The sequence below is a fragment of the Equus przewalskii genome, chromosome 1, assembly GCF_037783145.1.
Source record: "Equus przewalskii isolate Varuska chromosome 1, EquPr2, whole genome shotgun sequence".
Lineage (NCBI taxonomy): Eukaryota > Metazoa > Chordata > Mammalia > Perissodactyla > Equidae > Equus > Equus przewalskii.
This window is the reverse complement of record NC_091831.1, coordinates 83,429,821-83,454,519: the sequence shown is the minus strand read 5'-3', so window position 1 is coordinate 83,454,519 and position 24,699 is coordinate 83,429,821. Positions and strand designations below refer to the sequence as shown.

The 24,699-nt window shown below is 54.7% G+C and overlaps 1 protein-coding gene across 1 annotated transcript; it reads right to left on the bottom strand.

Annotated features, from left to right (window-relative positions):
• Positions 1 to 5,788: 5,788 nt before the first annotated feature.
• Positions 5,789 to 23,891, bottom strand: LOC103550398 (annexin A8). The gene is made up of 12 exons (XM_008519258.2): positions 23,626 to 23,891; positions 18,347 to 18,437; positions 17,098 to 17,192; positions 15,612 to 15,725; positions 14,741 to 14,831; positions 13,855 to 13,934; positions 13,319 to 13,378; positions 12,606 to 12,699; positions 12,252 to 12,347; positions 10,463 to 10,521; positions 9,227 to 9,349; positions 5,789 to 6,697 (listed from the first exon to the last, which is right to left on the bottom strand). The coding sequence occupies exons 1-12, from the start codon at positions 23,644 to 23,646 to the stop codon at positions 6,638 to 6,640; spliced, it is 984 nt and encodes a 327-aa protein (XP_008517480.2). The 5' UTR covers positions 23,647 to 23,891; the 3' UTR covers positions 5,789 to 6,637.
• Between the last annotated feature and the right edge of the window lie 808 nt (positions 23,892 to 24,699).

Sequence of the window (24,699 nt, the reverse complement as noted above, 5' to 3'; positions counted from 1 at the left end):
AGTGGAGAGGACACACAGCACTCCAGAGCTGGTGCGCAAGAAAGCGCGGAACTCCCCCCACCCCATGGTGAGGAGGGTGGGCTCCCCCTCCACAGCCCCTCAGCCTTCTTTTTGGGGAGCAGTGTCAGCTCCTACGCAGCCATTTAGCCTTCCTGCTGGTTGGAGTCGGCCACCAGAGGGCGCTGTGAGAGCGGGTCTCTAGGCCTGCAGCATGGACGCAGCACTGGGCCCCCACCGCCAGTGCAAGGGTGGTCTTGCCTCTGAGGGGCAGGGGGAGGCTGTAGAGGTCATGCATGGTTCCGTGGGGAGGCGGGAGGAGGGCAGAGCGGTGCCTGCACCCAAGATGTGGAAGGGTCCGCCTCAGCAGGCGTGCTCTCTCAGAACACAGACCTGGGAATGGGGCCGTCAGGAGGACAAAGGCAGCCTTGGAAGGGGAGGAGGGCCTGGAATGAAGGGCAACATGGGGCACATAGCAGAGGCTGGCATCTGTGGTGGGTCGCCCACTGCAGGTTAGGAGGGGATGGCCTACGTGCTACCAGGCCCGGGGAGCGCTTGGACGACTGACTTCTGTTTCAGTTAGGATCAATTCATGACAGGTGGGATGGAGGTGGGGGATGGGAAACTTATCTGTGAGGAGCTCCAGACAGCAGACACGGGGGTAATGAGGGGTTCATGGTTCACCCATGGCCAACCTGGTCACTCCAGCAGCAAGGCATTCTGGGAGTAGGAGAAATGCTGAATTCTGGAGAGGAAGACTTGGCTACAAACCTGTGGCCCTGGGGTGGAGCCGTCTGGCCCAGACAGAGTGAGGTGAGCATGTCCGGTCAAACCTGAGTGTCAGGCAGCCCAGGGGTTTGGGTCTGGGAGACATTGATGGGGGTCCAGCTGTGGAACATTCCACAGAGATGGTGCAAGCCCTGATCTTGAAGCTGGTTGCCCCGGAATTCCATCAGAGCACTGCCTGAAGGCTAGGCTCAGAGCCAGGAATGGGCTGGCAGGGGAACAGGGGAACAAAGGTAGTCACAGGCCACTGGGGCATCAGACAGCACCCACTTTGGCCCAGTATCCTGAGAGAATGTGGACACCTACGTGGGGAAGTCCCTGAAACCTTACTCTCAGGCCCAGGGCTCACAGAGCTGGTTCGGCTCCGTGGGCTGAGGATGGGAGCTGTGAAAACAGCATCTGCTCCTCATTCCAGGGACAGAGACGTGGTGGCCTGGGGCTACGTCACAGCTATGTAGGAAGACTTCCCAGGACTAGGACAGAAGGTGGTCAAGGCCAGCATCCTCCTAGGAAATTAGCCCCAGGACCACAGAGTCCTAGGCTGAGAGGTTGGCAGGAATTGCTGTCGGTAGTTGCAACAGCTTTGGGGCTGGGATCCCAGCCTCATGCAGGCACACTCACCTTCTGTAGTGTTGCCAGAAATCTTACTAAGATCCATTCCAGATGCTCCCCTGCCTGACCCCTGAAAGGCGTCCTGGGAAGAGTTTGAGCTTCTCAGCCTGACAGCTCCAGCCCTCCCTGACTTGGCCCCTGACAACAGCTTTATCTTTTGACTCTCCCACCTCTGGTGGCGTGAACATAGCATTCCTGTAGTCTGATAGAGACCAGACTCCCTGGTACGTTTGCATTCCTCCCTCTGCCTGGAACGTTCTTCCATGTCCTGTCTATCTGATAAGTACTGAGTCATCCCTCAAAACTCTGCTCAAGCATCGCCTTCCTTATGAAGCCTTACCTGGCCAGCTCCAACCTGGTTGTAGATAGAATGCTTGACCGTGGTGACAGACAGTGTAGGGTGTTGCCCACAAATCTGTTCTCCCTTTTACTCCTTGCCAAGAGGGTCCTGATTTTGCCCAAGTATTTGACCCTCAGCAAGGTGACGCTTCATCTGCTCAAGGATAAACCGGAAAGAGGCCACGCCCAACAGGTTAGCCCCATCCCTCTGGCAGTGTAAAACCAGCGCTGGTGGATGTGTGCCCGGCTCTGGCCGTTGTCTGCATTCGCTGCTGGACTGGTTGTCAGAGGAGACGAGCTCATCCAAAGGGGCTCAAATAGGGACCAATTCTAGGCTTGTTGTCATCGCAGTGTCAGAACCTGAAACAGAGACTGGTGCCAAGAGAGTTGAGAGAAGCTGCCTTCCCCATTAGCTCCCTTTCAGGACTGTTTTTATTAAGGTTGGCCATGTAGGCTTCCCTTCTTGGGGTACCAAGAGGCCCAGAGCGTCTTCTCAGAATCAGAGACCATGAAGGATTGGCTCAGGCTCCCCGGCTAGTTGGGTCTTCTGGCCCCAAAGTCTGTGCTCTTGTTTGTTGTTGTTCATTCAAAAATGTTCGTTGCACATGAAAAGATGCTCAACATCACTAATCATTAGGGAAATGCAAATCAAAGCTACAATGAGATATGCCTTACGCCAGTCAGAATGGCTATAATTACCAAGAGACCCAAAACAACAAATGTTGGAGAGGATGTACAGAAAAGGGAACTCTCATCCACTGCTGGTGGGAATGCAAACTGGTGCAGCCACTATGGAAAACAGTATGGAGATTCCTCAAAAAATTAAAACTAGAAATAACACATGACCCAGCTATCCCACTACTGGGCATCTACCCAAACAACTTGAAGTCAGCAATCCAAAGTAACATATGCACCCCATGTTCATTGCAGCACTGTTCACAAGAGCTAAGACATGGAAACAATCCAAGTGCCTATCGACCGATGATCGGATACAGAAGATGTGGGATATATATGATGGAATACTACTCAGCCATAAAAAAAAAACAAAATCATCCCATTTGCAGCAATATGGATGGACCTGGAGGGTATTATGCTAAGCAAAATAAGCCAGACTGAGAAAGACAAACACCATATGATTTCACTTATATGCATAATATAAACAAATACATGGACAGAGAAAACATTTCAGTGGTTACCAGGGGAAGGAAGGGGGTGGGGGGTGGGCACAGGGGGTGAAGGGGAGCTCTTGTGTGGTGACAGACAAGAAATAATGTACAACTGAAATTTCACAATGATGTAAACTGTTATGAATCTCAATTAAAAAAAAAATGTTCGTTGAATGTCTGCTACTGTATGTGCCAGGCACCGAATGTTCACCCATGAATAAAAACAAGTTCTTGCTCTCAAGGGGCCCACAGCTTTTTTGAGGGAGACACATAAACAGATAATTATCCTCAGATGCCAGAAAGGCAGTGGTTCCATGTAATAGAGAGACTCAGTGGTTATCAAGAGCATCCACTTTGGAGAGTTTAAGCAGAAAAGGCATTGATGACAGGCCAGTGGATGGCTCACAGAATCCTGTGCGAATGAACACGATGTCTCCAGTCACACTGGAGGACGAACTCCAAACTCAGTTTACCAGACCAGGTTCCGCCCTTCCCCACCAGCTGGCATCGCAAAGGAGGAAAATGGATCCAGCCTCAGAGAATGAGAAAACTTGGACCTGAGGATAGAGAGGGAGCACGAGGCTGTATAACCTCCTGTGGAGAGTTACAAAACAAAGCAACACTGTCCATTATGGAGCTGTCACAGGGCCCCATGCAGCAAATATCTAGCCTCTTATGTTTTTCCTTTGCTGAAATCGAACTGACCACATCCCAAATTATCTTTAAGAACATAGATGTGTAAAAAAAAAAATCCCAAAGAGCAATTGCAAAAGTACCTTAGGAATGTGTCTGCTTCCTTACAAGTGCCCCAACGGTTATTCCAGCAAAAATGCTTTGAAGGGGCAGAGGACACCACCATGTCCTGGCCAAGTCTCTTCGCCAGCCACTGCCCGCTTTGCCAGCTGCCGGGAGAGTCAGCTGATGACCCCTAGTTGGCCCCCTTTCTGGAGAATGTCCTCAGCTAGACAGGAGCCACCTCACAGGGACTCACATCACCCCTCGTGCTGCTGTAGCTGTGACCCCAGGGAGAGAGCATCACTTTACGGGGCAAGGGAGCTCCATCCCACTCCATCGGGAGCCATGGATGACTGTGTGCTCCTGCCAGGACACATTCCCTTGGGGGCACATAGTAGGACCCAGCGATGTTTCCTGGGCCGTCTCTCTGCCTGCAGTTTTCCCCAGGCTCTCGTCTGGCCACGTCAGGCCGGTTTTGGGGCGGGTCTCCAGAGAATCCCGGGCACAGAGAGCTACAGTCCCAAGGGGTTGCAGGGCAGGGGAATTCTGTAAGTCCTTCCTAAAGGGCTGTGGCAGAAAGTGACTCAGCACTGAAAGAAAGTCCAGGGCAGGACTTGAACCAAGAAGAAAAAGAATCCTCGTCATCCAGGAGCCTTGCCTGGGGCCCCACAGACAGCCCTGAAAGCCAGCACTAAGGATAGCGGCCTGGCCCTGCCGGGGCCTCTGGGACCCTGCTCCAGCCCCCCAGACGGCAGCCATTCCCACGGGGCAGCTGTGCTGCACCAGTTGTTCAATATTTTAATCTACTTGTTGGGGATTTTTAAAAGGTGGGCCCCACATTCTTTGACATTCCTCCCATTGCCAGATGGGGTCTGTGTCTCCTTCCCTTGAAGGTGGGCTAGCTTGTGATGTCTGCCCAACAGGCTCGGTGGAAGTGATCTGTGTGACTCGTGAGGTTGAACCACAGAAGGCAATGCAGCCTTGAGCTGCCATGTAAGGAGTTCCAGTGCCCTGAGGCCCCATGCTGGAGAGGCCGCATGTAGGGTTAGGGGACAGTCCCCGCTGAGCCCAGCCTTCCAGCCGTGTCACCCAGGCACCCAGCATGGGAGCGAAGAAGCCTCCAGATGATTCCAGCATCTGCCCTGGAGTTCTCCAAACCTGTAAGTCTTCCCAACAGAGTCCCCAGACTTGCTGGAGCAAAGACAAGTTATCCATGCCATGCCCCACTGCATTCCTCAACTACAGACCCTGGGAGCATCATAAAGTGACGGTTTACACCACTAGCTTAGGGGTGGTTTGAAGTGCAAGTGTAACTGGGACCCCGCTCCTGCATTTAAAGGTAAGGAAACTGAGGCTCGGGGGAGAGAGAGAGAGAGGAAGTGATTAGGTCAGAGTCACCAAGCCAGCACAGGGCAGGGCCAGCAACTCCCTCCCCTCTGTGTGAGCTCACAGCCCCTGCTGTTTCCACCTCGCTGATCTGCCTTCTCCTCACTCCTGGATGTGCCCTGGCTGGCTCCAGGGGGTCGCACATGAAGAGGGAGTTTGCAAACGAGAGCATTTTCAGAGGATGCGGCCCCAAAGTGGGCTCCAGGAGGGGTGGTGGAGGGGCCTGGCACATTTAGCTTTGACAGAGTCTTGGCAGAATATGTGAGCAGTCTCCAGACATCAGAAATGTTATTGTTGGGAAGGGATAAACGCCGTGGCCCTAGATGGTAGAGTCGAGAGCAATAGGCTCTATGGGGCAGAGTCTGGCTCAGTTAAAGGAAGAACTCTACTGATGACCTGTTGGGAAAACACTGGGCAACCCAAGGAGGCCGTGAGTCCCCATCACGGAGGCAGCCAAGGACAGCTGGAGCCCTCTGGGCAGATGCCCTGGAGGGGAGGCAGGCCACAGGTTGGAATAGGAGCAGATGGCCTTTAAAGCCCCCTCTAACTCTGAGATGCCAGGATCTAGGCTCTAAATCAGGAGGTGAATGGAAGGAGTCATCCCCAGGGTGACAGCAGGCACAGCTCAGTGTTCCCACAGGGAAATTCCCACCTGGGGGCTCAGTTTTGATCCCCAAAGTGTTTTTTAATCACATTTCTTTTATATCCACTGACAAATTAAATTAGTCCTACTTCAGTCACTGTTGAACATCCAAAGACACTTAGAGTGGAATGTGTAAATCTTTATTATTCTGAAACGCACAGCACAGGCATCTCAGCTTCTCCCAGTGACCAGTTCCGGTCACCATTCAGTTGGGTTAAGAGATGCTCCGTGTTCATGCCATGGGAGGAAAAATCAGCTAATTTGATCAATGACTGGGGAAGGCTGGGCCTCTTGGAGTACAGCGTCCTTGGGTCTGGACACCGATCCGTAGCTTTCTTGGTTAGTAGGACGCTGAGAGAATTTTGCTACCTATAGCCTAACATTTTTCGATGAGGCTGGTGAATGAATGTTAGTGACATCCCAGTTGGCCCGGATATGTGTGTCCTTTTCTCAGCTGCCAGGAGTGTGTGCTCTGAAACAGGCTCTCACAGCCTTCTCTCTGGTTCTTGAAAGAGAAGCATATCGGCTGAGATGCTTATTAAAATTCCACATTTCCTGGTCCCTTCTCTGCAGATCCAGACTCATGGATGGGGGTGGGGCTGGGTATCCGTGTAACCTGTGCCCAAGGGACCCTGATCAACCAAGCTTGGGAAGCACCTGTGTAAGGCAGGAAGAAAGGACCACGAGCCCCTGCAGACCCCTTTACACCAAGCCCTTTGTCAGGCTAGGTGGGTGCTGAGGTTGGCGATGTGCTGCCTCCTGGAACTGTCCTGGGAGGATGGAGGAGGGAGGTGGCCTAGGCTGATCCCTCCCCCCTGGGTTGGAAAAACTGGCTGTAAAGCACTGGAAGCTGGGAGATAGAAGACTGAAGGTCTTGCTGTGCCCCACCCCCCGCCCGCATCCATGGCCAAGGTTGAGCAAGCAGGGCCTGGTGGCTCTGGCTTCTTGGCCTTTGCTCTCGTCCTCTGAGCCTTCAGGGGTTGCCGCCCACCAGGTTCAGCAGGGCGTTCTTGTAGTCGCCGCTGGTGTCTTCCTGAAGACAGAAGGGACACAAGAGTTAGAAGAGGGGTGTTTGCGGCACTGGCCTGCTCTGAGTTGCCTCCGTCAAGACCAGTGTTCTCATTATTATTAGGAGTCTTGCTCCCTGTGGGGAGGCCTGGCGCACCCCTGTGCCGTTCCTATACCACAGGCCCCACGCTATGTCCTCCACCTTTCCTTGTTTTCCATTTCAGGCTATTCCTTTGTACCTTCTTTTGATTCTCTTAGAACGAATCACAGACACAGTTCTGCTCTTGAGTCAGGAAGGCATTTAGGTGGTTCCCTTACCCCATCAGTTGCCCCAGGGCTCTTCCCTGTGATTCATTCAGGACCCAGGTGTGCCTGGCCATTCATCTATCCAACACGATCCATCACTTATGCAACACCACTATTGCAGATCAGGGAACCTGGGCTGAGAGCAGGTGCCCACTGTCACACCTGATGTCGCAGAGGGTCAGGTAGAGAGATCCTGGGCCTTGGGCCCAGACAGAACCTGGAACACGGCTCTATCGCTCACTGACCCCATGGCCGAGGCAAGTCCCTTCATCACTCTGCCCAGCAGCTGGCTCACGTAGGGGTCAAGCAGAGTTCATCTCCCAATAGGATAGACCCCACAGGCCCAATGGCTGAGCGCCATTTCTGTGGTCTACCAGGCCCCCTTGGCTACTAGGCAGGTCCTGATAGGACTGGCTGTTTAAGGACCTGCACACAGAGCCAGAGGAATAGGAGAGGGCTTATCATCCGACTCCCTCTTTATGCGGTTGAGAAAAATGGGAGGAAGAGAGGGCACTGGATTCCTCCAAGGTCACCTGGTGAGTAAGTGGTAGGGCTGGGGGCTAGTTCCACTTTTCTCTGCTCTATAGCTGTTTATGTCTCATAGAAACCATCTATTCTTGAACTGTTTAGTCAAGTTTGCTCGTAAATCATTTGGGCCTGAAATTGTTTGGTTTTTTTTTTTTGGTGAGGAAGATTCACGCTGAGCTAACATTTGTGTCAGTCTTCCTCTATTTTGGATGTGGGATGCCTCCAGAGCATGGCTGATGAGCAAAGTAGGTCTGTGCCCAGGATCCGAACCTGCAAACCTGGGCTACTGAAGCCGAGCGTGTGGAACTTCAACCACTTGGCCACGGGGCTGGCCCCTGGGCCTGAAATTTTTAACCACATTTAAAATTTTTTTACTACTTACAGAACAATGTTTGTAATATAGTTGTTTTTTCTAAAAATAAAACTGTTCATTTTGTCTATCTTTTCAAATGTGCGGGTATAAAATTATACATGGGATTTTTATACATTTTTCTATTAATTTCTATGCAGGAGATTTTAATGCTAGTATCACTGTTGGGAATTATTTTTGGGCTTTGATGATGTCTACAGAAAGTGGTCTATACTAAAAAGAAAATATTTGGCTAACTTATTCACAATTCTACCCAAATTTTCTTAAGTGACAGCTTGACGCAATCTCAGAGGGTGGGCTTCGTCTGTGTCTAGACCAGGGGCTCCATTATGCACTAACTAGCCTGCTAAGTCTACCTGCATCATGAGGTCTACACCTTAGGTGGGTCAAAGTGATCATTTTCACTCAGTGTTTTTGTTCTTCTGAAGTCTACCTGGAATGGTGAGAAGGAACAGAAATCCCCCCAATGCCACAGAACCGTGTATGGTTGAAGGAATTCATGACATGTGGGCTGGGAATCCATCTCTGTGGGTGACACGGCAGTAGCCTGGGCTGGTTTGCGTCTAGCCCTCCTGTCTCTTGACAAGACTGGCTGGAAAGCCTAAAACAAACAGAGTGATTCCACCCTCCCAGCCCCCCACTGCCCCATTCTGAAACATCCTAAAGCAGAAATGTTTTTTCAAACATGTCGTAAGCCATGTGTTTCTTGGAAAGTGTAATTAACCATAGACATTTGTAGAATAACCAGAGACTTACCAGCCAGTGAAGACTCAGGGATACATTTCTCCTGATTTGACTTCTGTTCATGAAGTTGTCAAGGCCTTAATTTGCATTAAGAGCTAGAAGAGCTGTTTCTCTCGAAGTTAAAGCAGTGTGATAACCACTCTGCATTTCCTCGGCTCCAGAAGTTTCGCTAACTGGAATCTGGTTAGGCAACTCACTGGAGCCCATCTGATTTATCTCCCTAAGATTTTGCTGCCAGGACTACTTAAATCTGGATTTGAATGCTACGCCTCCGTTCCCACTAAACTATTTACTCTCGTTGACTCTTCAGCTATGGTTCCTTCTGCAAGAATTCCATGTGTCATTTTCAAAGGGGCAACCACAACTCAAATGCAAAGCCAACCCTCTGAGCATGATGTACAGGGCCCTCCCCGACTCCCCTCTAGGCCTTAGCCACACGACCTCCTTGCTGATCCCTGTGCATCCCACATGGCAGTGAATGCAAGAGTGTGACGCCCACCGGGAAAGGATGGACACACGTGACTTGCAACATTGGTCACAGCATCCAGGTCTCCCAGGAATGTGTCCATTTCAAACTGGTGCTGGAATTGGAAACTCATGGCTTACCATGATCATGCTGCTGAGGGTCTTGCCGTACATCTTCTCGAATTGACACTTGATAAGATTTAAGTCGATCTCGCTCCTTGAAACAATGTTTCTTATCAGGGTCCCATCGGACGTCCCAGCTCCCTGGATAAGAGACAGCAGAAAAAAGTCACATCTCGCCTTTCCACTCCATCTCTGGGATGATGGACAAATCTGGGTCCAGCGGGCTTTCAGAGGGGATGGAGATGCAGGAACGAGCCTCTGCTTCAGCGGGGGAAGCGCTAAGAGGGATGCTTTAGCGGCTTAGGGTTTATGTCCTCACTCTCTTCTCACTCACTGCCCATGTCTCTTCCCCTCTTAGAAGCGAGGTGCCCCAACTGCAGTGCGTGCTTTGCCACACAAGACTCTAGACACAAAATACTCACTGCTCCAGAAATAAGACTTCTTCCTAGGGCAGCAACATCATGAAATTCAGCTGAACTGGCCAATTCACAAGCAGGACATCCCCGCTCACTGTTATCTTTGCCTAGTCTCATGTCAGATAGAGCCATGTGGTCAAGGGAATCCCAAGCCCTCTCTCATTGCCTGCCAGAGAGCTTAAGGTCCTTGGTCCGGGTGGTATAAGCCACCTGGTGAGCACTGACTTCAGCCTCAGGGAATTAATTGGACTGTCTGTTTTTCAGTTTGGTTCCAGATATCAGAAATTCCACCTGATACAAATGGCAAGGGCCTCTGTTTGAGTGGCTAGTGCAGCCTTCTGAGCAACAGGCAAACCCAGATGGGCACCCATGCAGGAAAGTCAAGCCTCTGCATGTGGCCATCTCCCTCTGAACTGGTCCATCCACAGGGTGCCTTGGTTTCCTGGCCATCCTGACCTGTGCTTTCTCAAGAAGGCCACGTGGTGGGGTGAAAAGGACAACTGGACTGGCCTGGGTTCAGATCAAGGCTCTGCCAGTTCCCAGCTGTGTGACCTTGACCACGAGCCCTAGTTTCACCATCTCTGGGATGGCAGTCATGACACAGGCCTCGCAGGATTGTTGTCAAAGTTCAGGGCAGTGAACACCTGTGAATGCATCTGCTCAGGTTCAGCCTCCTCCGGACTTGCTCTGCCCTCTGAGAACTAAACCCTTCTGATTACAAGAGGCTGGGACACGAGAAGGCCCAAGTGTCAACGACAGGGGTGGCTCTGAGCTCCTTGGCTTTACACTTGGTGCCACAAAGGGTTGACAGCAGGAGCACAGAAGACGGAACAGTTACCTTCATGGCGTAGTAAAGTCGCTCCGCAAAGTAGCTGTGGAGGTTCCGGGTGCATTTCACTGGAACACAGGAAAGGTCTGTTAACAGCTAGAGACTGTAGGCGACATTGTGCACATGTTTGTTTGTTTATGTCTTGTCTCGGGTCTTAAGGGTTAGCGTTATGCACTATTTGAGGCCTATTTATTTGTGCCCTGCATAGTTTCAAAATGAGAGGCTTTGTGTCAGGTGCGGTGGGACAAGGAAGGAAGCCTGGGGCACTGGGCACAGGTCCAAGGGCACAGAGCAGGCAGGCAAAGGGTGAGCATTAAGCACACTGGGGCCCCAGGGCTGGCCTGTCAGAGCACAGCTCTGCCCAGGGCGGCTTCTGGGCTCTGACGCCCCAGAGAAAGCTCTGCTGGGAATCTAGACACTCAGCTCCAGTGAGGAGCCCCAGTTATGGCAACCCCCAGCCTCAGAGTGCCTACTTTACGTGTCATTTCTTGGCAAGGCCCCTGCAGGTCGAATTCCCCTGTGGCAAGAGGGGCTCAGCCCTGGAGCCTTGGGGCACCCAGGGGCGTCTGGCCCCACACTCGCTTTTGTGGATGCTGCTTCAGAGACTCGGCATCTGGGGTAGGGGTGTGGGGGAGGCTGGAGTTTTAACCAGGGCAGCAGGAGCGTGGGCTTCGAGTGAGGCAGGCGGGGGTTCAAACCCCACCTTGATAGCACTGGGTGACTTCATCACCTGACCTCTCTGCCTTGCATTGTCCCCATCTGTGAGGTAAGGGATCTGAGTATTCAGGGAGAAACGAATAGGAAGCGCCCAGCATGGGAAGGCAGCACCGCTGTGTCCTTCACTTTTCCCTGCCCAAGGATTTTACTCAGGAGGTTGTTCAAATCGGATGCAGGGCCGACTTTGGGAGCTGAGACTGGAGCACGGGGCCTGCTTAGATGCCCCGACAGAGACTGGATTTGATCACAGCTGTCAAAGCCTGCTGGGGAGTGTCAGGTGTTGCAGTCCACCCCGAGACACAGTGGGACACACTGTGGCGCTCCCCTGCTGCTCCGCACAGAATGGGGACGGCCTAGGGTGGAGGTGGGCGCCCCAGCCCTGGGGCACTGACCTTGGCTGCACCATGGGAAGCAGGGGAGCATAAGTCCCACTGCCCCTGGGTCTCAGTTCTCCACTCTGCAATCAGTCCTCTCACTGAGCCCTCGGCTCTTGACCCCGCGATGTGCTCTTTGGGGAAGCTTCTCAACGTTCCCCAGCATCAGACCAATCACTCAGTTTGGACTCAAACTACACATCATCATTTCTTCAGTCAGCAACCTAGGTAGGGACCAGGCTCCTGGCTAAGGTCAAGAAAGGTGACTTTCTTCAGGTCTCCATAATCAGAACCAGAATGTTCCTTCTGTGGCTGCTGTGGGTGAGCGCAGGGCCCAGGTCTGGCATAACTCTGCAAATGTGTGCATACTCACACACATTCACACACTCACACACTCTCACATACATTCACACACATGCTCATATTCACACACACACGATGTGGGCGCACAGCATTGGGTACCATGTGGGCAGCACAGAGAACCATCCCTGGCTGGACACAGTACATTGAAGACACTAGGGTCCCCTGACTAGTTCCAGTGTCCTGGGCTGAATTCAGGGTTCATGCTGAGAGTGTGGGCTGGGGTGGGTCCCTTGAAGGTGAACACAGGGATCCAGTCACTTGCTATTGTCACCCTGGGTGCCGCCCCACCCGAGCCCCGTGGCCTGCGGACAGGCGTGGGTCTGAGCACGGAGCTGCGTTCTTACCCACTGTGAGCATGGCCTCCTCCAGCGAGCCCTGGGTCTCACTCTTGATGCTGTCCTCAATGCTCTTGTTGGCGATTTTCTCATATTCCTCAAACACTGTGGACAGCAGGCTTCTCTTAGGGGACACGCAGATCTCAGTGTGATGCCCCCAGCATCTCAGAGCAGAGGCCACAAATCAATGCGCCATCTTTGACCTCCGTTTGGTTGCCGGGGAGAGGGTCCAGGGCTCCCTGGCTCTCTCCCCAGCTCCATGATTTGACAGGGCTGCACACTGGATATTCAGTGTGAAGAGAGAGGCCCTCTGGCCGGGGTACCCCACTGTGGCCCTGACATTACCTCCCTCCCTCCCAGTACCTCTCATCAGGTGAGTGGCACTGCGCGTGCACAGGATGGTGATGAATTTCATCTCATCAGTCCCGCGAATCTTCTCGCCTGCTGCATACAGATCCTAGCATTGGGACATCCACAGGAAGCCAGTGAAGGAGAGCAAGAAGGCGAGGGACAGAACCCCAGCGTCCCAGGGCTGGGGCTGCAGGGTCAGCCTCAGTCCACCCCACCAGGTTGGCCTTCTCCTCTGCTTGATTATCTCTTTGATGGGGAGCTTGCTATCCCTGAGTAGTTAAAATCTCTTCTCAGTGCCCGGCCAGAAGCTGCTCCAGGACCTCCCCTGCCACCCCGCTGGGACTTTGCTCTGCCTCGGGCATCTCTGAGCACTCGGCCAGCGGGCAGACCTATGAGAGAGCTGAACACACACATCTGCTCCTCGGAAGCCCGGCATCCCCAAGTTCGTGGGCTGTTCCTGCCAGGACAGAGCTTTTCTGGACCCCACCCGAGTCACTCTCCTTCCTGTTTCTGAGTCTCCCCAACACCCTTACTTTCCTCCTCAAACACCAGAGGGTAAAGGCCTGCAGAGAGCTGAGCTGGGTCCCACCTTAGCATCAAAGAAAACCCCCACAGGCAGAGGGGCTGGAGGAAGCTCCTGGGCATTAGCCCCTGGAGTCTAGATGGCCAAAGGTGGGCCAGGTGGCCAGCAGGGCAGAAGCTGCTGAGGGTATGTGTGGCCTCACCTGTGCATCTTGGAGGGCCAGTCCTGGGTCCACAAAGCCGCTCACGTCATCCCTGCTGCCCTAAGAATGGAGGAGGCAGCTCTGTAAGGTGGGCTGGCAGCCCAGCGGAGCCAGGGCAGATAGGGGAGCCGGGCAGGAGGGCAGGCGGGGCTCTGCGGGCCTTGAGCAAAGCCAGTTATCCTCCTCAAGCCTCAGTTCCCTCATCTGTGAAATGAGAGTAGGAAGGGCCACCTCACAGGGAGCCGGGGGATTTGGTGAGGTAAGGGAAGCCACGTGCCTGGTCTGGGGCTTGGTGGGAAGGACCTGCTCAGTGAGGGCACTCCCCACCACTTCCAGGGTGCCCTCAGGTGGCTGCATCAGGAGAGACATGAGGCTCTGCAGTGAGAGCCCTGCGACCACTCTGAGACGTCCCCAGTGAGCCCAGGCTACGCCCCTGTCCCTACCCACCCCAGCAGCTTTGCCCAAGAGCTGCTCCCCGAGACCCAGCTGTTAGGATCCCCCAGACCAGGGGCTGCCAGGAGCCTAGGCTGGGATACCTGCAGGAGGCACACCAGGATCCTCTCCAGGTAGCCGCTAGTGTCTGCTTGGATGTCTTCCTCCAGGCTGGACCCGTAGTCTGCAGGGAAACAGGACCAGGAGGCAAAGACTTACTTTCCTCCTCCCAGGGCCTAGCCAGGGCCTGATTTTCTCCTCCCAGTCCTGCTTCCCATGCTTCTCCAGATTAAGGGAAGGACAAGTCCTTGGTGCAGGGAGTGGACACACTGCCCAGGTGTCTGAGTGGCAGAGGCTCCATCTGGTGGTCGTTCAGAACTAGGAGGTGACATAGTCTGCCAGCCCAGCTTGAAGCACAAAAATGGGCCAGGTCAGAGAGCCTGGCCAGAGGCTGCCGACCGAGCTCCGTTTCATCTTGTGGTTTCACAAAGCAGAACCTTCAGGCAGACTCCCCACCAGGCAGCGTGCATGGAGGATGGGCTGGCCTCTGCTTGTCTTGCATCCCGTAGATTCCATGATAGCTGGCCTGCAGTCCACAGCCCCCTTGCATCAGGGCCCTTCACGGTCCCCTAGGTCAGCCTGCGCCAGGCCAGGAAGGAGCCAGCCCCATCCACTGCTGACATAGCCCGTGGCCCAGAGAGTTGCCACACATTCGAGGGCAGAGGGGTTAGGGGGTGCACGCCCCTCTCCCCAGCAGCCCGTGGGCTTAGAGGGCTTGGAGATGGAGCCTGAGTTATGTCCAATTTCACTCACAGGCATAGGACTTGGCACACAGTAGGTGCTTGTAATCCATGTGTGGAAAATCCCAGAAAAGTCCCTTTCCACTGTGGTCCAGTACACTGCTTGTCCCTTGTCCCCTTCCAGGCTGCCAAAGCTTGTCCCATTCCCAAGCGAGGCTTTAACTCAGGCCCCGCACCCTCCCTCTCTTACCCTCCTCGTAGGCCTTCATTATCTCCCGCAGCTGGTTCTTGGTCCGAGAAGCCAGGATTTCGATGATGACGCCCTCTTTGGTTCCTAAGCCCTGCGGATAGAAACCTCTGCCTACTGGAGAGCCCTGCCTGCGCCCTCCTGCTCTGTCCACATCCCCTTTCGTCAAGAAGCAAAAAGAAGAGCCTCAGGAAGAAGCGGTCACAGCCCTGCCCGACTCCGATGGGGCCTCTCCTGGAGGACGTTCCTGCAGGAAATCACCCACGTTTGTCTCTGGTGGTGGATGCTGTGGGCAAGTGAGTGATGGCAAAGCTCTGTCTCAGCTCTGCCCTCCATAGCTGGGTGGGCTCAAGAACAACACTCCACCTTCCTGAGCCTACGGGTCCTCATCAGTAGGTGGGGATGATAAGCCCCCCTCACCCTGAAGGTGGATTAGAGATAAGGGATGTAAAACGCCTGGCGCATTCACACAGTAAGTGTCCTCTCAATGGAGATGATTATTGTTGCTGGGTCCCCATTCCCTCCTAGTCATCTGCAAATGCAGGAGTGGTGGGAAGTGACGGGAAATCAAGGGACTGGGCCCGAGACTGCAGAGGTGGGTGTGTCTAATGTCTGCACACCTGGCTAGTGATGTCCTGAGAAGACTGATTGTGGCTTCATCAAGGCCAGTTGGTCCTGTGTCTGGTGGCAGTGTGAGCAACAGGCTGCAAGGCCGCTGGGCTCAGCCAAGGTCCAGGTGCCATTCCAATCATGGCTCACAGGGAGCTCAGAGCTCCCAGGGCCGGGTGCTCTTGGGAAAGGAGTCCAGGCATCGCTCCTCCACCCGGTCTTTGCGGGCATTTCTGCTCCTTTGCCACCCCACCTGCTTAGTTACCTTCATGGCGTCGTGCAGCTCCTTGGCTTCGTATCTGTACGGCAGGTACATGAGGGCGACGATGAGCCTCTCAAACTTGCCACTCAGCTCCGACTTCAAGGTCTCGGTGAGATCCTAATGCAGGAACAAGGAAGGTCATGATCTGTACGCTGCGCCCACGTGTGTGCAGGCAGCAGGATGGGGGTCAGCCCCAGGTGCTCCGGCTGGATTCCCAAGCGGGCTCTTCCACGCGCTGGTGCTGGCTGGGCTTTCTCGGTCCAGCAGCTTAGCCTCTCTAAGTATCATTACCCTCAACTGCAAGATGGAGCTAATGGTACTCCTGCCTTATCCCGCTGCTTAGGGGATTGGCAGAGAGAGGTGTGTGGCTCAGCTCAGCTCAGCTCTGGGCACAGTGCTGGGCACATCGTAAGCCTGAAATACGAGTTTGTCCTTGGTCACCATCGAATCTCCGCCACTTAGCCCCTGGCACTCAGGAAATGTGTGAATGAATTAAGGAGTCCATCCCACATGTGTCTCCTTCCCTTACCACTTGTAGATAAGAAGCCATGAGGCCACACCCAGCTGGTCTATCTGCACCTTGCACCAAAGGACCAGGAGCCTTGTCGGACCTAGATTTACATGCCAACCTCATGGCTTACAGGCTCTGGGATCTTGGGCAACTTACTCAACCTCTCAGAACATCAGTTTCTTCTAATGGTGCATGCAAAGAATAATGCACAGTTGTGAAGATTAAGAGAGAGAAATTATTTAAGAAAGAAATTATTTAAGAAAAAGCACACTGACTTCTCCCATGGAATGTTTGGGCTTCCTCACTCATCTTACTGTGTTAACTCTCTGATGTGTGCTGACGGAGGCTTCCAGGAAGCGAGGCTGTGCGTGCATTTAGTCCTGGGTGACCTAGAACCCAGTGCCCGCTCTGTGCTGGAGGTGGTGGAGGGCGGGAGGGGAGACAAAGTGTCCAGGCTGCGTGCCGGCCGCCTTTTGAGTTCTGGTGCAACAGGAAGGAGAAGGCCTGGGCACAGCAGCTCCGACATAAAGAGAGAATCCCAAACCACAAGACAGAGGGGAGCTGGCCTGCGTCTCCGGCACATGGGGAAGAGAAGGACATTCCAGGCTTAGGGAACAGCACAAGCAGAGCTCACAGCTGGGGGGATGGGGCTGTGGAGTAGTTGTGAAGGAGCACAGTGCGAGAGACGGTGGGAAAGGAGGGTGAGCCAGATGCAGAAGGCAGGACACCAAGCCAGGAGCGTGGGGAGCCACAAGGAAGTTTTCCGATAAAACATGGGATGTTTGGTTAAATTTGAATGTCAGGTAAATAATGAATACTTTTTTAGTCTAAGTATGTCCCTTATGCCCCATGTTTCCAGTGGGCTGGTGTCTAGACAGGGACCTCATCCAGAACGGAGCTGCCTCCCAGGCTGTCTCTGGCAGCAGCCCCCCCCGACTGCCCCCAGCACACCTGCCCCCGCCCCCAGCCCCCCTTTACCTTGCCGAACTGGGCCTTGAAGGACTTGGCGATCTGCTGCCGCTGCGCGTTGCTTCTCGTCGTGAGCACGTCAGTGACGGCCTGCTCGTTGGTCCCTGCAATGGTGCACGACATCAGCACCCCACTGCCCCCAGGGGGCTGACGAGGGCTGGGGAAGAGGGAGTGCAGTTGCTTGGCAGCCAAGCAGTGGGGACACACCACCTGGATAGCTCCAAAACTTGGTGATTTTCATGGTGTAGACAAGACACCTAGACAGAAAATCTGTCCACATCTGTCCACCCCCCACCCACACGGTGCTGGGGTATGGCCCTGGCGCAGCCTCGCGGTGGTAGAATCTGGGGGCCCTCCGGTCATCTGATCTGCTCTGGACGTCACCTGGGGCCTTTCGAGCTCGGAAAGTGAGACCTCCCGCCCTGACTGCCCTTGTGCTGGTGGCAGTGGGGGAAGGTCAGGACCGAGGGTCCAGAAAACGGGATCTGAGTATCGGCCCACTAGCCGACTGGGCAACCTGCCTCACCTCCCCAAGCCTCCGTTTTCACCTTTGGGAGGTGGAGATAACAGTAAGGATTTCACAGGAAACAGAGGACAGGAACATGCTTTCTAGGCTCATCCAGGAATGGCGGTTCTCGTTAACGCCCCAATTTACCAGTCAGAGCCAGCTAATGGGTAAATCTGCCTGGGGCGACAGCATGAGGGGTTTCTGGGCAGGGGGATGGCTTCAGGCCAGCCCTTTCCTGCTCACAGGAATGCAGATACTGGAGACAGGAAGGAGCCTGTCCTGTGGCCAGCTGAAGCTGAGCAGGGAAAAGCTGCAGACCCTGTGTGATGCCCCCTGGACCAGTTCAGCCCCTCAAAACTCCCAGCGTCACCCCATCCAAGATTCACAGCAACACGCAGGCTCCAGAGTTCTTGGGGACTTTCAGGAGTGAGAGTGAGAAAGCTCAGCCTCAGCGAGGTGAAGTGGCTTGCACAAGGACACACAGGAACACACAGAGGTGGCCTCCCCCTCCCCACCCCCAGAGCTCAGGGAGGTACAACTGCCTTCCCCCTCTCCAGTTTTGGAGGGTGCGTGTAGACCAGTACTGGGGAAGGCGGGACCCATGTGATCCTCTGGGTGGATGCTGGAAGTTGGTCTCAGAGGATTATGAGGTGACCCCTGGCATCCCCTCTCCAGAGGGGACTTGAGCAGAGTGGGCAGAGCCCCAGAGAGCCGCAGTGTTCCCGGGCAAGGCCACAGACACCCACTCACCGATGCCCTTCATGGCTTTGTAGAGGGTCTCCGCGTCAGGATCCGGGTTGAAGTGGGGGCTGCCCTTCACTGCAACGCCCTCCTGTTCGATCTGCAAGAGAACCCAGGCCTGCTCAAGGCGGGAAGGTGGGGAGGGCAGCACGGGCTCCTGGCCTGCCTCAAAGTCCACCCTAGTGGGTGAGGACCAGCTCTGCCCCTGCAGGCCAGTGGCTGAGCCTCTAGTCCTCCCGGGCCTGCCTGGCTTGGCCCCTCCTGCCCATCCACGTTGGGTGAGGGAAGGTCAGAGGGGTCCTTCCTGGTTCAGGGCCACAGCTTCTGGATGTGATGTTTCCAGCAGATGTGTGCTGAGAAAGGGCGCCTTTGTCCACTTGGCCCCAAGTTGTCATATGGCCCTTTCGCCTTGGGGCCACAGAGGCCCCACCTGCCTGTTAGCCGCCTTGGCCAAGGGGAGGCCCATCCTGCCAGCTCGGCCCTCAGGCTGGCAGGAGGGCCTACTGAGGGGGACTCAGGCAGGGCCAAGCTGGTCCACACCACCTGCCACCCTGAGATGGAATCCCAGCTCTCAGTGCCGATTCCATCCTCGGGGAGTCAGACCGTGCTGGCAAAGACCTTGAAGGTGGCCACCGTGGCCATTCCCAGAGCGGCCATGCTCACTGTGGGGGCAGCAAGAAGAGGGTGTAGAGCCTAGACTCTCACCTCTGGTGTTGGGAGGAGGGAAGAACCAGGAGGAAGTCCTGGGACTGTGGGGCTGGCCTGAGAAAGGACCAGCAGTTGCTTGGGGGAGCATCCGTCAGAGTCCAGCAATGATTTTATTGGGGTGACAGGGCACAACAATTACCATGTATGTGTTCCTAGCCACCTGGTTGTCTTCAGAAGGGTCCCGCCTGAACCTGCAGGTTTCCCCTCCCCATTCTGGCCAGGCAGGTTCTTGGATCTTTTGTGATGAGACTCCTGAGGCCTGGGAGGAGGTTTCCCTGGGGTGATGGGAACTTGAATCGAGAAGTGGAGGGCACTGCAGAGTGCAGGGGCTGTCAGAGAATGTGAATGGCACTGCATCCTTTGGAGGTGGCTTTCTCGGGGTGGGGCAGACCTGAGTAGGGAACCTACTTGCTGACTGAGGAAGGTGGGGGCACCCTGAGAGGCTGTAGTCTGCCCAGCCTGGCTGTGCGGGGTCGCTGGTTCCCGTCTGGGGGCTGTGGGATTGCCATGTCTCCTCCACAGAATAGTCTCTTGGTTAACAGGTTAGCACCAGCCAGAGCCACAGCTGGCAGGGAGAAGCCCTGGCCCTGGGGCACGGGCTCTGCATCAGGCTGGTGCAGCCAGTGCCATCTGGGGGCCGGCAGCAGGCCCAGCCACCCCCAGCTCCTCTAGCACTGTGGACAGGCAGCGGGAAGGACAAACCCAGGCAAGCTATAGGACAATGAGCTGAACGTGCTGCCTCAAAAGCATGCAGACAAGGCTGGGAGCCAGGCATGGTTTGAGCTCAATCTGCCCTCTTCCTGAGAAGTGGGGACTTACAAGAAGTAGAGAGCCAGAGCAATGAGCTGAGCATATCCACAGGCTCTTTGGGGGACAGAGGGTTGGGTTTAGGAAAATTGCACGGTGTTTTGGAAATTGTGATATCAACCAGATAACCAAAGTCCCCAGGCCCTTGACTTCCACTCCTCTAATCCAGGGCTTGCCTCAGGACACTTAGACTTGTGCCCTGCAGAATTTCTCAGATGCAAATGAACAATCCCTCTTAAGTATGAGTTTTTGGGACAGGAATTATAGGGGAGTGGAGGGAGATTGGAGATGGGCATTGAATTTGAGAGAGACTCGGAGAGCCTTCAAATGGAAGGAAGTTTAGTCCCATTGAACTTGGTCTCCCACTCACCTGTTTACTCCTTCTACCCGCTCCTCATCCACACACCTACTTTCCCCTCTACCCACCCACCAACTCACTCATTCTTTCATCTATTCATCCATTCTCCACCCAGATGCCCAACCACTGCATCCATCCATCCATCCATGCATCCATGCATCCTTCCTTCCATCCACCTATCCATCCATCCATTTATCCATCCATCCATTTATCCATCCATCCTTCCTTCTATCCATCCATCTATGCTTCCACCCATCCTTTCATCCATCTATCCTTCCATCCATCCGTCCTTCCTTCCACCCTTCTATCCATCCATCTATGCATCCATTCATCCATCCATCCATCCATCCATCCTTCCTTCCTTCATTTCTTCCATCCATCCACCCATCCATCCATCCATCCACCCATCCTTCCATTCAAGCCCTGGATTAGGTCCTGAAAATACAGAGCATTCCCATCCATAGTATATCTGTAAGGATATTTCTTTTGAGTAAGAGGTAAGAAGTCCTTTTATATCCTTTGCTTGAATTTCAACTGTGTGATGACAGATTTTCCTATCTCATTTCTTAGCATCACATTTCAGGGCAGAAGTTGTTAGAAATAATTCCTTGTGGAAATTCCATCCCAAGAGCCTGTGCAGTTCAGATGTTGCCCAACTGTGTGCATGCATACACTGTATCCCTTGTTTGTGGAGTCATGAGCTGCTGTTACTACCGTTAGTGATTTGAGCACAGCCTACGGGCCAGGCCCTGTGTGCTAGATGCTTTAGATGCACACTCATCTCCTTGACTTCTCCGACAGTTGTGCCAGGTAAGTATGAATGCCCCATTTTACAGGCATGGGCACTTGTCAAAGCTACACAACTAGTAACTGTTGGTGCCAGGACTTAACCCACAGCCTGACTCAGAAGCTGAGCTCTTTTTCGCCTCTCCCACCCTGTTGATGACTCAACCTTTTCCAGACTATGAGTCTTCCTGGAACTCTTCCCTGAAGGAACCCTCGCCCACAGGAACACAGGTCAGCGGGGAGCCTGGGGGGCATCTCAGTTCTCACTGCTAAGCTCTGGGGGCCACCCAGGAGGGGCTTTCCCCTGCTCTCAAGGTGGCACCCCGGGGGCCGTGCAGCAGTGACTGACCAGGCTGTATGGCTGAGTCACCATGGAGCGGCCCATCCAGCAGGTCTGAGGTTTGACTAGGGTGGCAGCGTTTGTAAACAGCTCCCTGGGGGGTTGTGATTTTGCTGCATTGAGAAGCTTCAGCCTCACTCCCACTCCATGGTTTTAGGGGAAAAACAAAGGACAATTTTCTGGGAATTAGACCCCTGGGTATCAGTGTGGCGCGGTGGAGCTCAGGTCTTTCTGTCTGAGACCCGCCGGCTGTTGGAGGAAGGATCTGCCTGGGCTCCCCCTGGGTCTTGCCCAGAGCGGGCTAGTCCAGACAGGAGCATTTTCACTGAAGGGGTGACTCAGCCCAGCCCATGACTCTACATCGATAAAGTGTTCTGTGATGGTCACAGTGGGGTGGCCACGCCTTTGCCTCCCTCCATCACGGGGCTGCCCAGAGCACCTGCGAGACAGGCTTTGTGTCTACAAGGGAGGCCCAGATGCCCTACCCTGCAGACGGGCCCCCCCTAGCTGATTTTTCAACCCTCTTCAGTCCTCGTTCTGGTCCAATTGGTGCCCAGAGGACATTTGGTCCTTACTGGCAGCTCAGCCAGTCACAGGAGGGGTCTACCTGTGATCTAGCTGCCCCAAGCCACTCTCCCAGGGGGTGGGGGAGGCGAGGCCCACAGACTTTGGGCTTTGGAATGAGGCTTCTCAGATCCTAACTCAGACTCTAATACTCGTGTGGCAACCTTGGGCACTCACTTCGCCTCCTGGTGCCTCAGTGTCCTCTTTTGTGGGTAAGGATGTTGGCATCTACATGGTAGAGATGTCGAGAGGCTTAAGTGAAATGTTGATGTGAGGCGCTTAGAGGAATGTCTGGCCCAGAGTCCACGCCCAGTGAACGTCACCGTTATTCCACCAGGTTGACCAGGTCCCTGTGGGAGGTTTCCGCCTGCCTGGCTGGGTGGGGCCCAAGGCTGGGCCTTCACCGCTGCCGCACTGGGAGCCAGGCCCAAAATGAGGCCGCCTCGGCCAGCTGCTGACTTTGGAAAATGCCCAGCGCTGGGATCTTCCTGCCACGTCTGCCTCCCCTAAGGCTTGTTCCCACCAGCAAAGATGAAACTGGAGGCCGCCCTGGCCCCTTGACCTGTCCTGGCTACTTCACTAGAGGCCAGATGGCCACCCCGCCTTGCCCCTGACTTCCTCTCTGTCCCACCTGTCCGGGCCCATCATGTTCTGAATCTGAGGGCCCCTGGGTTGTGAGATTTGTGACAAAGACTTCCTGAAGCAGGATCGTCTGGGTCATCCACTAAGGCTCACAGAGAGGCTGGGGGCGGGGGCGGGGGGAGACTCTAGTTCACCCTAGACCTCCACTTGCTGGCCGTGGGACCCAGCTAGTCACTTGGTGTCTCTGAGCCTCAGTTTCCTCCTCTGTGAAACGGAAAGAGCAGCCCTGAAGTCCCAGGGCCGCCTGGGCATGAAATGAAGGGAGGTATGGAGACCACACGGCATTGTGCCTGCCCAGGAGAGGTCATTTGCTCAGTGTCCTCGTCCCCTTTTTGTGTGTTCAACTCCTTAGCAGGAAATGGCCTCAGACTCAAACTCAGAGGAAACACGCCCGAGATCTGTTCATTCGGCTGGGATGTGGGAGACGGAGGGACAGGCTTGTGTGATGGGTCCTCCAACGTGGGCCTATTCAATCAGGGTGCTCTCCAGCTCAAGGCCCTTCAATGGCTCCCCATGGCTCTTCAGGTAAGGCCTGAGCTCCTTAGCCTGCTCTGCGAGGCTCTTTAGGACGAGGGCCTGCCTGCTTCTCCAGGTACATCTCCCCCCACCCTCTGCCTTCCCACCCAGGGCCCTCAAGCCGTGATGGGCTACTTCTCTCCAAAGCCAAGCTTCCCACCCTTCTGGGCCTTTGCACGTACTGTTCCCTCTGCAAGGAATCACCTGTCTGGTTCTCCCCAAACACACGCATGTGCACACACGCCATACACACACACGCCATACACATAGGGCTCAACCATGATTCTCTCTAGCTTTGAGTAGCCTGACCCCTCCCTGCAGGGGTTTTTCCTCTGGGCTCCTCCAGCCCCTCAGCTCTGTCCACCAGCCTAGCACCCTCCTGTGCATTTCAAAGTTTTCTTTATCAAATCTGCTCCTGTCCCCTGGCCACGAGTGCCTCCAGGGCTGGGGCGGTTTCTTCTTGTCTTCCTCCCTAGTGTTGGCTGAGCTTATCTCTCTCTTGTCTCTCTCTCTCTCCCAACACCGTGCAGGAACCCTCCACCCCGCCTCTGCTTGCTCCGCACTTACCCAGGCTTTCCACCAGGCCATTTCGATCACCTCGCAGCCGTCTGTCCTCCGGGAGCTGAAGAGACACCGTCAGCGCTCCCTCCACTGGAGATTCCTCAGGCCCAGTCCTGGCTGGCTGCGTGCAGAGGAGCAGGCCGCTGGGTTGGGTGTGGTGGCGGAAGCAGGCCCCAGGCCCCACCCAGCGCCACTCCTGCCTCCATGCCCGCCCCCTGGGCTCGGCCTGGCTTCAGGTCCCTCCTGTGACTCCCAGGCCCCACCCAGGCACTGCCCAGGCCTGCCCTGTGGAATTCTGCCACTCACCGCCACATGTTTGGGCTGTGGCTGTTATGCACGCAGACTGGAAACTCTGAGTCTCAACCTTTGAAAGCCACACTTAGGGAACACGTCTGTAGTTTCCTGGGGTCTTGGCGAGACCTGATCTTTAGGATCAGGAATGATACTAGCTAGCATCGCTTTCATTTATGGCACAGCTCCCACTCAATTAACAACACAACAGGGAGCTTGGCAAAGGACCAGAAATTAACAGCGGCCTCTGCTTCTTGGGGTGTCTCTGTGTCTTTTCAATCACTCTGTCCCTCTGTCTCCGGTAGTCTTCGCCACAGCCCTAAGCAGCAGGGGGGAGTTCCGTGCCTCAGGTAAGAAACGGAGGCTCCAGTGTTTAGACAAAACGTATCTGAAGGAATCACACTTCCCAGGAGAAGCAGAGCCGCTCCCCCCAGGATCCATGGACTGGCCTGCTCTTTGCTGGGCCCCGCAGGGCCCACCGGCTGCCGAGGAAGGAGAAATGTCCCTGGAAGAGGTTAATTTTTTCTTCTCTGGAATCTGCCCTTCCTGGGGTGCCTGCCTAGAATGTTCCGCAGCTCCTCCCTCCCCACCACCACCACGGTGCGTAACCGCCCTTCTGTGCACACACCATGCCTCCAGGACTCCCTGGCGCCCCTCCATCCCGAGGGAGGCTCCCATGGGCTTCCAGAACCCCCATGGCTCAAGACCCGAGGGAAAAACAGCTCCCTGGTAGCATGATTGTTTCACATCCAGTGAAGCCCTGTCAGAGAAATGGATAAGAGTTGGCCC